Source organism: Mercurialis annua, linkage group LG3, assembly GCF_937616625.2.
Source record: "Mercurialis annua linkage group LG3, ddMerAnnu1.2, whole genome shotgun sequence".
In the NCBI taxonomy this organism is placed as follows: Eukaryota; Viridiplantae; Streptophyta; class Magnoliopsida; order Malpighiales; family Euphorbiaceae; genus Mercurialis; species Mercurialis annua.
The window spans coordinates 104,891-119,500 of record NC_065572.1 but is presented as its reverse complement, the minus strand read 5'-3'; the positions used below and the strand labels follow the sequence as shown (position 1 = coordinate 119,500).

Below are 14,610 nucleotides of genomic sequence, written 5' to 3'. Positions count from 1 at the left end.
ACATCAAACATACAATATACAGTTGGATAAGACCAAAAATACATCTTTCTTTTATATATGAATTTTTGTGTTTCTATAGAACTAAGAACAAAAGGAGATGAATTGGTAACAGTTCTTTTTTTTTTAATCAAGATTGGATATTGCATATAATGATGCCTAAACATAATGCATGTACAACAGACTTTACTGCCATCTCGAGAATTTTGTCTTTCGAGCTTCCTACGCTTCATCATGGCTTCAGAAGTTTTGGACCTGTACTTGATGCCATCCACAAAGTAATCACATCCACCAGCAGGTTAACATCCTTGGACACTTCTGCACGAAGAATGCTCGAATCTGCACCCAATGTGTTACCTACTTCTTTGGCAACTGTTTCCCACGGTGTTCCAACTGTCAGATTCGCCAAAAGTTCACTTCCACGGTTTACTGCATCTGCCATTGCTGGAGGGACATCTGGGAGGTTCTGCTAGACAAATAAAGCATAAGCAGCTTCCCATAACTGCATTTAAGGGTATGGTCTGCGTATAGTATTAATATTAGCTCACTTTTACCTGTTGCAAAGGAAGCCCATGATCTCCTGGCAATAAACGAATCGACATATCTAGCATTGAACTAATAGCTGATTCTGAACTGAGCACCTGAGCTAATGTTGAAGTTTCATCAATTGCATCATCTTTGAACTTTATCAGAAGATTTCTAGAAATGCCATAGTATGATTTTATCTGTACAAACACAAATCATCAATGATCAGCTATAAAGTGGAATTGGTGGCGGTTATGTTGACCTGCCCAGGCCCATAAGAAAATATTTCATTATTTGAGGACCTTTTTAAACTGACATTATATACTGCATCACCAACCTATCAAAAATAAATCAGCAGTTGCGAAAAAGACATTAAATTATTTGGCATCGATGATCCGTCTGTTAAACATCATGTGCTAGCTGTGTCTGCTACTTATAATTACAAGGACTTTCTCTCTCACTTTAAAATAAAAATTAATAAATCCCGAGCTTATTTGTGGACCAAGAAAGAACAAAAACAATTTGACAAATTCTGACGAGTATTGTAAATTGGAACTTATACGTACAAGTCGGCGAGTTTCCTCTGGTTTTGGAGAGAAGTCTTCTCTTCCCTTAACCAAGTCCATGTACAATGGAGGGAGCTGCTCCACCAATGGAAGAACTTGCTTCATAATGGGGGGACTAAGGTTCTCTAGTTGCTTGAAAGTCATTTCTGCCTGCAAGAATATAGAAATAAATAAATAAATACAAGAATGGAATTCTACTGGTTTTACATCTTCCCGCAAGAACTTGTTCAAGGAAAAACATATTAAAAGATCATCTGTCGATCCAACTCAAATATGAGGAAGTCTAGGTTCTCCATCATCTTGGATTGGAAAATAAAATCTAATTTTTCCGGTAGTCTTATTCCAAAATTACATATAAATTATGTCTAAATATGGAGATAATGTCACACCTTATGCATCTGGTAGTTATATGTTACTCAAAAATAAAAGTAAGATCAATAATTTGTTGACTCCCTTGACCTGCCATTTGTGACCTTTAAAACATTCTTAGAGTAAAACATTTAATGCATTTTGAGAATTTAACTAAAATACAGAATGCATATGGTTTGTAAATTTTGAAGTATAAGTTTATTGACAAATCCAAAACTGAGTGGGATCTACATTTACATAAACATCATCAACTAGCAAAAGAATTGACTCATTAGAATACTTAGAATCGGAGAAATATCATACAAAGTAAACTTATCCAAAATCAATGAACAAGCTTACCACCTTAGCTTCAACCTAAGTCTTACCACCTTAGCTTCAACCTAAGTTTTTGTGCTGCAGAAGCAGTGTTTTGAGGGGTTAAGCTTACCATCTCGGCCTCAATTTGAGTGGTTATGCATAACATCTAAAATGTGAGTGGTCCTAAAGTTTAAAATTCTCGTACTTATATGACATACTGCATTAGTAGACAGTTAAAAATATAATGAACACCGTGAGAGAGACTCGCTGACTTAGAATCTCACCCCAAGGCGGATGGTTGAAGATGATGTGATCTGTGATAAAAAAGGTCCAATGCCTTGGGCCATCGGGACAAGAACAGGTGAGAACAAAGGAATAGCTGAGCTAGCCTCCTGCGCAATCAAGAAAGAAGTTTGGTTAGATATAAATATTTCAGAAAAGGAAATTCGATAATGAACATCTACGAATTATGATAAGTTGATAACTATGACTACCATAAATTCCATCAGGAGATGATTAGAAATTCAATCACAGAAGTAGAATATAGAAGAGAGCGTCGTGATTATTTATGAATCTATGATCTGTTATTATATTCATGTTCAGAAAGTAAAAAGAAAGATACCAGTCCACTTCAATTCTTAAGTATGCCCAACACATCACCTCACTCTCAATGCAGGTGGTAAAATTTCTAGGGAGGTCTCACAGCATGTCTCCAATATTTTCACTCAACTATTTGTATCTGTTTATTGCATCTAGATTGTGTCAGGTACCTTGTTGTTGAATGCCATTAACACATTTCCACACCTTTGCACAGCATATCGCGATCCTAATAGAACAGCAGAGTCAGACCGAGGTTGCTGATTTTGACACAAAGCAAACTAATTGCAACATTGTGATTAATGCTAAATGGAAAGTACGTGCAAATATACCAATTAAAAGGTGGATGACGGATCCCAATGAATGTCCAATGCCAAAAGTAGGAAGATCTTGTACCTGTAAGAGGAGCACTTTCAAGGAAACTCTTCAACAAACCAAGAAATGTTTATTTGTTTTTTTTATTAATTATGAAAACAAAAGGAGCCATCATTTTCCAGATACTGAACAAAAGAAACTAACCGTTTCTTGTAATGCCCGAAAACACCTGTCAAATTTAAACTGAACTTCATCTGCAATAAAGAAATGGTCGAATCCACTAGCATACGGTGTCGCGATTACCAGAGCACCCCTAGATCACACAGAAGAACAGTTACCACCTGTGTCTTCATTTACTAACACTTGATGATTAAAAAAAATTAACAAGAGGCAAATCAGCTTATAGTACAAATAATAATTTAAATATGAAAATTAATAAAAAAAAGTTGAAAAAAATTATTACTATAAATACAAGAAAGTGTTCTAATGTAATGTGACGAAGCATGCAGAAGATTGTATTTAAGTTCTGAAGGGCTAAAACTCTACGTTGCAACGATCAATAAATAACATCAATTCAGTAATTTAATACTTCATTGACTACAAATGAAGGCGATCACATTGTATCAAATTGCAGTAACTCACTTTTCTGCAAGGCGCTCAAGAAATAAACGATAGGTAAGCTGGGGAGCTGCTCCAACAAATATACCACCAACGAAATGAACAACAAACTTGGGCGGCGAGCTTCTTGGTCTGAGAACCCATGCCCCCTGTGATGATAATAGAAATCAATATCGAAAAATGTAGACAGGGCGATTTAAATATAGGGAAGTACAGCCTTGTGCATCCCACGTGCAGGCTTAAATTACGAAGATAATTGCTTCAACAAACATCAGCGACAATTGAGAAACTTATAAGACGGTATAAACTTGGTAGCAAGTGCCAAAAACATAAGACTTGAGAAAGATTTTGTTGCATTAAAACAATCTAAAATTACAGTTAGTAATCTTTTTTTGTGCGTGCAATTAGCAGGATATGGTCACGAGATATGCAAGAAATTGAGTTAAGAAGAGAACCTAATTAAGATTCTGTGGGAGGAAAATAAGATATACCTCAACCTCAGTCCAGTCTTTGGAACCGTCTTGGGACTGCCTAACAGTTTCCGTGAGTAATCTGGAATGAAGAAAATTGTAATTTTGTCATGTGAATAAGTAGATAAATAAGAAGTGGTGGCGGTGTTAGTACCTTTCAATCTGACCGTAAAGTTGAATTCCAGAAGAGGAGGAGGAGGAGGAAGGGTTGGGTTTGGCGGTGCTGTCATCATAGTTACAATAGATGCGGGTGCGACGGCGACTATCTGCAACTGCCAAATAAGGAAGACGGCGGCGCTGATAATCGTTTAGGCGGCTGATCGTGAAGCGATTGCGATACTGTAATTGTTGACGGCTGCATAAACAATTCGCCATTCCTTTTCTATTTTCCAATGTTTTTTGTTTTCTTTTTCTACTGCTACTTATTAGAAACCTTCCATCCGTCACTCTCACTATAATTAACCTAACCTTTGGGTTAATCTTAACTGCACTCTCCCATTTTCGTTTTACAAGATGAAAGTGAGAAGGCTTCATCACCAGCGGCTACTGCAAGTGCTAATGGTGTTGCTTGTGGTATGTTCCTTGCGCTTTTCCTTTTTGGGAAGCAGCAGCAGCCAAATATATAGAGAGCAGCAGCAGCAGCAGCATTGTCATCTTTACAATTGTTCCAATGATCGGGAAGATAGCGGACCCTACCACAACTGGGAGCTATTCGCTGCAGATTTTGAAAAAATGAAGCAACAATTGAAGATCTTTGTTTACTCCGATGTGTTCTATAAGAGCAGCCCTTTTGCAGACATTTTCCTTCCCCTTCCAAACCCTTCCCACCGCCCCAACTATTTCAGCGAACACATCTTCAAGGTGGCCCTGCTTCGAAGTTCCCTGCTCACTCTCCTTCCCCAGAAAGCCCACTTCTTTTTCCTCCCCTTCTCCATCAACGCCCTCAGAAACGATCACCGCTTCCACTCCGAGGAATCCATCTCCCAGTTCATCACCCACTACACCAACACTATCACCCACCGCTTCAGCTACTGGAACGCCTCAGCCGGCGCCGACCACTTCTACGTCTGCTGCCATTCAGTGGGGCGCCAAGCCGCCTCCAAGCATCCTGCTCTCCGCAATAACGCCATTCAGCTCACGTGCTGTTCCAGCTACTTCCAGCGCTTCTTTGTTCCCCACAGAGACGTGGGCCTTCCTCAGATTTGGCCTCGCCCTCCTTACACTCCTCCACATCTTCAAACTAGGCATAGGCTTGCCTACTTTGCTGGGCGTGTTCAAAATTCTCGAGTTCGCTGGGAGCTCATAAATCTATGGGGTAATGACACTCAAATGGACATATTCGACGGCAACCCTTCTCTCCCATATGAAGAAGGTTTCAAGAGGAGTAAATATTGTCTCCATGTTAAAGGTTACGAAGTCAACACTGCGAGGGTGAGTGATTCTATACATTTTGGTTGCGTTCCTGTTATAATTTCCAATTACTATCATCTTCCATTCGCTAATGTCTTGGACTGGAGCAAGTTCTCAGTTATCCTTACTCAAGAAGACATCCCCATGTTAAAACAAATACTGCTGGCTATACCAACAAAAACATACCTCACCATGTACCAAAATCTCCGCAAAGTCAAGAAACACTTCCAATGGCACACCACACCCCAAGGCTATGATTCCTTCTACATGACTGCTTACCAATTATGGCTCAGAAGAAACATACATCGCTTCTCCTACTAAAGTCTTTTCATCATCCTCGCGAGCTTCGTATGCATATTTCATTTTCATGTACAAAAATTCAATTCATAATCAAGCTTCACATTCTAAATTTTCCTTCACCATTATAGCAGAATCAGCATCAAAGCCGATTCTGCCCCTTGCGATCATCGAGATCAACGCCTTTAGTTCACCACAAGTAAGGTGCAACTAGTTAGGCTTGGATATTTTACCGATTAAAAATAAACCGTAAAGTGTTTAAGAGTTATTTAGAAGATTAGGCAGATAAGATTGTAGTAGTTTGCTGCTGATTCTCACCTACATCTCACTATTAGTTTTCACAAGTGCACTCACCATTCAAGACACTCTTTCTAACAAGAATTTATAGGGCTAACTCAAAACTTACAACAACAATTATTTTTAATAGAATTTAAGAATTGAATTGCTTTGCCATGAATAATTGTACAACTTTTTTTTTTTGATAAAAAGGAGACTGGCCAAAACCAGAAAAATCTAGGGAGATCTACACATTCGGGAAAATGAAATTCCCGCATTATCATAAAAGACGAAGCTAGAAATATTAGCTAACAAAGCATCGTAGACATTCCCTAAGTTATGAGAGAAGTCTTGGTTAGCCATTCTGTCAGCACAAGCTGCACAACGGTTTCCTTCCCTGTGGATATGTTGGGACTTCACATGCCATTCTCGCTTCAAAAGACCTTTGATAGCCATCAACAAATTAGTATTGGCATTAATAAAGTAGTCTTCCTTAAGAATAGCTTCCACTGCAATTAAACTATCCATCTCGAAAATAACGTCTCTGAAGCCTTTTCCCCAAGCAATCTTAAGACCATCATACACTCCCCATAATTCAGCTTGGAGAACAAAGCAGTATCCAGTGCTCCTACTATACCCAAAGACCCAATCACCGTTGTTGTTCCTAGCAATTCCTCCGGCACCTGCAACGTTTCCCGGTTGCCGAACTGATTTTCAAAACTGACGAGGGAGGAGGGCTCCAACCAATGAGGTGCTCCTTTTTATAGCACATGCCAGGTTTTGAAAGCAGCAAGTAACAGTGAGCTTGGGTATTATACTCAACATCTTGCGAATCTCCATAACAAGCGAGTCTGAGCTATGATTGGAATTCTTGAAAATCAACTTGTTCCGCTGTTGCCAAAGCGACCAACAAGTAATACCGAATATGATGCTCCAACTTCCTGCTTCATTCCCTTTAGAGCGAATTACCAAAGATCCAATCATCAAAATGACTATAAATTGACTAACATTGAGATTAAGGTTAAGAGTTATAATTTTCCTCCACACTTCCCTAGCAAAGCAGCAAAATCTGAGAATATGATCAATATCCTCGGTGTGGTAAGCGTTGCAGCAGATGTCCTCGGTCATGTGTCTCCGGCCACGTTCGAAGTTCGTCAAAAGATTTCCTCTAGCAGCCAAACAAAGCATGCTCCTCGCCATTTCCAAATAACCCGCCATTTACAATTATCATCTTCCATACAGTTGCTATCTTGCAACTCATAAGCAGAATCCACACTAAACCTGCTGTTGGATGAGAGACTCCAAAAATTTCATCGTTGCCGTCGGTCGAAAAAGGTGGTCGCAGCGAGGTGAAGAAGAATTGAATGAGGCAATAGATGTGAGACATAATCCCAGTTCCATGACCCATTGATGTCAACATGGCTCACCATTTTTCCAAGCTCTATCTCTGGGATCGGACTAAAAGCAAGGAGATAAAGAGGGCCTAGGTCACTAAGCCAATTATCAGTCCAACATTTCACATTACAGCCACTGCCGAGAGCATGATTGATGCCAAAACTACTCCAAAGGTGGCACAGGTTTCGCCAGAGATCTGAGCAAATAATCCTTGGTTTGCAAGAATTTCTGTTCTGAGACCAATCGTATTTACTACATAACACTTGAACCCAAAGCAAATCGGGTTTAGCAATGAGATTGAACCCAAGTTTCATGATGAAGGCATTATTTTGTACAACTTTTAACATTAAGTATATATATATAGCCTATCGTCAAAAAAAATTATATATGGCCCACAAAGCAATAGTTTTTCGTTCCTTAATAATATATATGTGCACTGGAGACACACGGTCAATTTTTTTTCTTTAAAAATTGACAGACGCCTGCAATATCTAATGTGAGACATAGCAGTCTTTGAGACGGTGGGGTAAATGTCATTGGCACGTCTTTTATTTCCTTTAGAAAACTAAAGTCCCGCTCTCGTTAACATCCAGCTTTGCCCTTGAAAACCTCCTACGGTGACAATATTACAAAGCGTAAAATGTGTTTGCAACATCTATATCTATACTATACTATAAAGCTGAACTCTACAAAAACTATTAACACAGTTTGGACAAGTGGCTTTCTCTTTTTAAGTCATATGTACTCTTAATTTCAGCTTTGATGTCTAGCCCATAATGTGAATTCCTCAAAACTTCTGAACTCTTTAGCTTTTTAACCTTTCTTCATAATAAACTCTTCATCTTACTTTCACCACTTGTCAATAAGTATGTAACAGTAAACTCTTACTCTTCCTTTCATTTATTGTCCTGCATTGTTCATCAATTACATCTATATTTCAATCCCCCTATAAATAGCATGAATTTAAAGAGGAATTCCTAATTGTATTCTTCCCCACACACAAGAGACAATAAAGAGGTTTTCAATTTGAAATCGCCTTATGGGCAGATCTCTTTCTAAGTTAATCTTTTATTTCTATTAGATTCTAAGTTAATGGATTCCTCTACCACAGCTTTCTGCCTTTTTATTAGTTTTTTTTGATATGTAAATGCAATATTTGCATGAAATGTCAATGTATTTACTCCCTCCGTCCCAATAGAGTTGTCCATTTTGAGAAATTTTTTTGTCCCAAAACTCTTGTCCACTTTCAAAAAGTAACTAACTTTTACACTTAATTTTTCTATATTACCCCTATTTAAAATCCACTAATGAGTAAATTAAAAGTAAATTGCAAGTGAACCCTATATTAAATAAGGGTATGACAAGAAAAGTAATGAAAATTTTACAAAACCCATAAACAACAATTGCTTTTCTTAAACTGTATGATAAAGGCAAAGTGGACAATTTTATTGGGATGGAGGGAGTATTATATTGTGTAGTGCAACTTCAGTTCATGTTTCCATTACAAGTTACAACACCAAATATGGATTTCACTCTAAAAGTTGTGGATTTCACAATGTTACCACGTCTTCGAGACGAGAGATTCTTAGGTAGACTCAGTCCACCACGTCATCTATGGACGAAGCCTATCACATAATGACACGTCATTAAAATAATGACAATCTTGTAAATTCGTTTATTACTTATTTACACATTTGAATAGTAATATTACAAGATTGCCATCATTTTAATGACGTGTCATTATGTGATAGGCTTAGTCCACGGATGACGTGGTGGACCGAGTCTACCTAAGAATTTCTCCTTCGAGACACACTTATTAGATGTATCTGGTTATTAATTAATAAATATTTAAAATGACAAATATGTTTAATTCTTATGACTATGCAACTGCATTTGTTTGTTATTTAAATTTTATCAAGATATAAATACTGTTGTATAAAAGATGCAATCAAGAAAACTGTCTTTATGCTCTTACTCTGCTTATAGGTTATACTTATACCCCAAGAATTTGCAGCATAGTGGCTATCATGTCCGAGCAAGGACTCGCATATTAGTAAAATTATGGAAATTTTTTATCAGGACATTACTTTTGGACGAAGCCATCAGCTTTTTGACCAAATTTTTTCTTACAATAGCTTCTCTGTCGCATTTGCATTATAAGAGAGTAAAACAAAGCTTGTGAATGCAAAGTTGACTAGATCATGATGAAAGAAAAAACATATTTTTGCATTGCCCTTAGAAATAAAGAAATTTATGATTAAGAAAAGCATTGTTATGGCTATGTTGGAAACATCTTCAACAATGTATTTGTTGCCATATGAAATTTGAAGATCGTTTTTACTCATTTAATATTTATAAAACTATTTTAAATATTTGAAAAGTTATTCAATATGACATTCAATTTAACATATTACAAGGATTTTTTTTACTATTAAAATGCTTAATTATTATTAGAGATTTATTTTTTTCAATCTTTTTCATCGTCGTCATTATTATTAGTTGATTGTGTAGAAAATTTATGCTCGAGTATTGATGGTTTTGATGATCGTGCTTGTCACTGTTGTCGCTGAGCTCCCACCTGTTAAGATTAACAAGTTAGAAGGATTCGAGCCGGTGTTGGCTCGAACACCCTCCGATGCCTAAGTCAGTCTCCGATGGGGTCTCAGTGAGAGTAGTAATGAGAAGTGAATATGAAATGTTACCTGGCTTAGGCTTCTTCTATATATACGTTCCATAGTTTTTGTATCATAGTAGGATTGTTTTTCTGTTGGTTTCAGCTATCTCTTTGTTGAGATTTACCTCTATCCCTAATCTTTAGGGATTTCGGCATTATCCTGATATCTTCAGCAGTTATAGCTGCGTACTAGGTCAGGGACCCAACTAGATCAGTTTCTGGGTCTATGCCCAGGGCCGTTGTAGTGAGTCTTGTCCTTTGTTCTGGTCCTTTATCCATCAAGTATGATTATACTCAACTTCCGCATTTAATTCAACACAATTATCTGTACTATATATAAAAGCACGGATGGAGGGGGGGGGGGGGGACACATTTACATTAATGTCATTTTCACTTATAAAATTTAATTGTTAATTAAAAACTATTACGATAATCTTTTAAAATTAGAGTACTAACTAAAATAAACAATTATGTCAATATAAGTTAGAGTACTAAACAAAAGAAACTATTGTGTTGAGATAATTGTATAGAGTACTAATTAAAATAAACTACTTTGACTATTTAATGATTACTATTTTAATTATTTTTTAATTGTATAGAATTCCAAATAGGATAAACTATTTCAATGAACTACTATTTTAATTTTTACTTTATATTTTCTATTAAAATTATCTATAATTATAAAATTTGTGTACCAATTAATTTTTTTAAACAATCAAAATAGTCATCTAAAGTTTGTAATAAGATAAACTATTTCAAATTAACTATTATTTTAAATTTCATTTGATAATTTGACGAGTCACACTATTATGTGTGAAACACGTAAAGCGACACTAGTTATATTAAATTTGACAATAGATAAATCAAACTAACAAAATGTAAATTAAAAAAAAATTGAATTAAAATTGATTATAATAATATTATTTATTCTTGTCCGCGCAACGCGCGGGCATCAACCTAATTATGAGCTATTTATAGGTTTCAAAAATCAATTGGGTGCATTTAGCTGCTGCAAAGGTGACATAATTACTTCAAGAGCAGATTTGCTCATCTCATCTGCGGTATTTCTTGGTGGTTTATGATCAGAGGCGCAATACATGTAAGCAATCAGAGAGAACTTGTGAAGCTGCTAATGCATATCATAAGTTGAAACCAGATGTGGTTCTAGGCTATTGGTTAAGACCAGGAGCCGGTTGCATAATAAGCATGTCAAATACATATAAGATCACAAACGAGCATAACGCATCAAACAGCAAGATCAAGTATAAATTAAAGATAAAAGATCACACTCAACTTTCCAATCATATTACTGGACTTTACAGTATATAGTTACTGTTTAATCAAATAATATAACATTTTGCTTGCATTTGGTTCAAAAGTATGACATGTACATCATTCAACAGAATGCATCATATGGAGCGTTCAGCAGGAGACAACTGGTATGTGCGCCGCCTCAATTCTGACTGCGGAGTTGGCTGCTGCAGAAATATTCTTGTTGGATCATTAGGATCAACATATCTGCAAAATGAGCAATTACCACACAGTCAGTATCTGCACAAATGCAGAGTCGATATTCAAACAGACAACTGATTCAGTTTTTTTGTTCAACATAATGCTGAATGGAAGTATTCAACTTACGCATGTCTCATCATTTCATCAACTGGAGTTTGGGATGCTTGTAAGGGATTAATCGGAGGCCCCGTTGCAGATGTAGACTGTTGATTATATTGCCTCACTGCTGAGATCAAATTAAAGAAAAGCGGAATGAAGGTTCCACACCCCCCTTCCTTGAACAAGATTTTAAATGAGTGAGTGGAGTAGAGAGCCCTGTTTTCATTTTGTGGGACTACCTGAGGAGACGTGCTAATACAATCAGGTTTTATCAAGAAAAATTTCTGAAGGACAACAATTGAAAACCCTGTATCATCGTACTTACTGGTTCCACAAGGCCAGACACATTGTTGCAAAGGAATATTGGTTGGTTGAATTTTTCTCCATGGATATAAAGCTGTAAAGCAAAGTAATTGAACAAAGCAAAAAAGGTACTAACGTGTAACAGTATACACCAGATTTACAAAATAATAATTAAAATGAAGACATTTCAGGTAATAAAATGTAAGCATGTCAGGACCAGCCATTATTAAAGATCACCAAGGAACACAGTTGAAGCATTGCAAAGATCTAGTAAAGGCTTTCTTATACACTACCATAGCAAAGCAACTTTGGGATGAGATCAATGAGTATTCTGAAGAGAAAAGCTGGCCTATGATCTCTAACAGAAACGACATCAATTACACAAGGAAAAACAGTAATAGTCTAGAAAAAGCTAACAATTCGTTAAATTTGGTCCTCAAGACCAGCAGCTACCATCTTTATATTAAGAGAATAAAGACTCGAACAGAAAAAATAAAGTAAAAAGAGTGATAGAGACAAATCTTATTTATATATAACAAAAGAAATGAAATTAATATACAGTAGGAGCAGATATAGAATTATCTATCCACTTACCAGAGGCAAATCAAAAGCACGGAAATTTCCAGCAGGTTTACTTGCAACAAAAACCATGCGTATATTCGACAAATAAATTATTCCCTTAGCTTTCACATGGCCTCCGTTGCTTCTGCAATTATGAACACAACTTACCATTAAGTTCTCACTTTATTTAAACTCTCACTCAAGTTAAAACTTTTCTTCTAGTTCAATCCAATCATAGCTTTTGAGAGTTCATGTCTGCTGTAATATGCTGCAGGAAAAGCCACTTGCAGGCTGACAGTGTAATCCTATTACCCATTCCTAATTAATTGGTGATCAGCCCTAATCAGCTTAGGTGTTTGGGAAAAAAAAATATTTTTGAGTTTTCGAAATAACATTTTAGGTTAAATGCAAATTAAATCATGAACTTTAGCGTGATTTGCAATTACGACACAAATTTTAAAACTAAGCAAATTCAGGCACCAACTTTCATGTTCTAGCAAATCGGAACACCGACCAATTGTCCATGAAAATATGCTGATTCCGACAGTCGTCTGCGTTTTTAATTAAAAAAATAGAACGGTCTTCCGATTTACCAAAATATTCATAGTTGGTAAGGAAATTTTCCAAGTTTTAAAGTAATTGCAAAACACAGAATTTTGTTTTTTTTTTACAATAAACCCTAAGATATGAAGGAAAAAATCAATGAAGATATGATAATAAACCTAAACTTGAAGTTCAGTCTGAACTGAAATGTGATTATCGGGTTATATGTGATATCATCTCAAGTTGTAATTGAGTTAATTTATTAATCCTAAATCAGTTCAAATTGGAGTACCTAATTAAGAAATAAAGCACATCTCTAATTATAATAGAAAACCCACTCCAATTGCCGCCGTAATATAAAATTAGCATCCATCTACATCTTTCCTTGAATAATATTCTAAATTTTGTTGTTTTATAATTTCAGAAGAACAAACAAAATATAAAGGAAGGGGGAAGAAGAACTCACCCTGGGATCTTATCGATCGCAAACTCAACGCCGTCTCTTGCTAAAACAAACATCTCGTTTACAAATGGAACGGGCATTCCATCTTCCAAGAGCTGGGGATTCGAAGCCATCTCGTTTTTCTTCCCGATTTCTTGTTTTTGCTTTTACAGTTGTGTTAGATGTACTTATGGGGAATGATTGTCAACCAAAAAAAAAAAAGTACTTATGCAGATTAGCTCGCCCGACTGATCCGCTCCGTCAAATATGACGGTTACAAAATTTGGTAGAAGAATCAAGAATAAAAGGAAGATTATTTAGCGACTAAAATTACAAAAAAATAAAGCTAATCTCCTTAAAAACCCCCTCATCTTTTAGCCCCAATTCGATTGCACTCTCACGTTACACAACCACAAATTTTACCAAAATTATGATCTTTCGGTTTCAGTTGCACCTCCAATATAAAAATCACATCTTTTGGTTTCAATTACACCCTCAAGCATTAAATTGATCTTTTTTTAATACGTTAAATTTTAACAAATATTTTAAATATTACTCAATATTATAATTAATTTAAAAGAACCATCTTCACTAATATAAAAAATTAATAATATTTTTTATTAAATATAAATCAATTAAATATATCTAAATAATTTTTTTAAAAATAAATATTTTTTAAAATATCAAATTAATTTTTTTTTAAATTAAAATAATTAAAAATCGTCTGTCTCCCACGAGACAAATCCATGAGAAAGACGAATGAATTTCAATTATTTCAATTTCTTTTAATTTTCTTTTTAAAAAAAAATCTCATCGCACCAACCGTTTCTCGGAGACTGCCACCCATCATTGCAAAAAAAAATTATTATTTTATTAAAAAGAAAAGCCTTTTGTTTTAAAAATAACATCCGGAAAATGTTATTTAACATACGGAAAATGTTATCATATCTTCATTTCATTTGAAGATAGAAAATTAAAACCCTGCTCGCTTGGCTATTTTGGGGCTGTCCAGCAATCCCCAAAATAGCCCAGGGAAGGAAGTGTGGGTGCTTTTTTTGACCCTTACGCGTATCAGATGAAGTTCGAACCTAAACGGAAGTTTTAGACGGTGTTGCAGATAATAAGAATGTTCAATTTGTTTAGTAATCAGACTATATTAAGTAAGCGTTTTAATAGCCCGAAGTTGGCTAGAAAAACGGTTTTTGAAAAGTTGAATTTAACTAGGAATTTCCTTAGCTCAATAATTTATCGGTTATTCGGACAACGTTTTGAGTTGAGATTAATTATAATCAAAGGATAAGTGATTTAATAAATTAGTTATCGTTTTATTCCGATAATTAATTT

General features: G+C 35.7%; 3 protein-coding genes across 3 annotated transcripts; 1 reads left to right on the top strand and 2 right to left on the bottom strand.

The window, feature by feature from the left end:
* Positions 1 to 27: 27 nt before the first annotated feature.
* Positions 28 to 4,288, bottom strand: LOC126671451 (uncharacterized). The gene is made up of 10 exons (XM_050365223.1): positions 3,909 to 4,288; positions 3,776 to 3,836; positions 3,309 to 3,433; positions 2,871 to 2,979; positions 2,684 to 2,747; positions 2,525 to 2,580; positions 2,039 to 2,146; positions 1,089 to 1,238; positions 552 to 722; positions 28 to 463 (listed from the first exon to the last, which is right to left on the bottom strand). Exons 1-10 carry the CDS (start codon positions 4,286 to 4,288, stop codon positions 230 to 232), a joined length of 1,458 nt encoding a protein of 485 aa, XP_050221180.1. The 3' UTR covers positions 28 to 229.
* Positions 4,268 to 8,237, top strand: LOC126671452 (probable glycosyltransferase At5g03795). Its single transcript, XM_050365224.1, has one exon. It carries the CDS (start codon positions 4,268 to 4,270, stop codon positions 5,483 to 5,485), a length of 1,218 nt encoding a protein of 405 aa, XP_050221181.1. The 3' UTR covers positions 5,486 to 8,237.
* A 2,807-nt stretch (positions 8,238 to 11,044) lies between these two features.
* LOC126675012 (UPF0664 stress-induced protein C29B12.11c) lies at positions 11,045 to 13,560 on the bottom strand. The gene is made up of 5 exons (XM_050369578.2): positions 13,291 to 13,560; positions 12,315 to 12,426; positions 11,743 to 11,814; positions 11,445 to 11,656; positions 11,045 to 11,324 (listed from the first exon to the last, which is right to left on the bottom strand). The coding sequence occupies exons 1-5, from the start codon at positions 13,398 to 13,400 to the stop codon at positions 11,216 to 11,218; spliced, it is 615 nt and encodes a 204-aa protein (XP_050225535.1). The 5' UTR covers positions 13,401 to 13,560; the 3' UTR covers positions 11,045 to 11,215.
* Between the last annotated feature and the right edge of the window lie 1,050 nt (positions 13,561 to 14,610).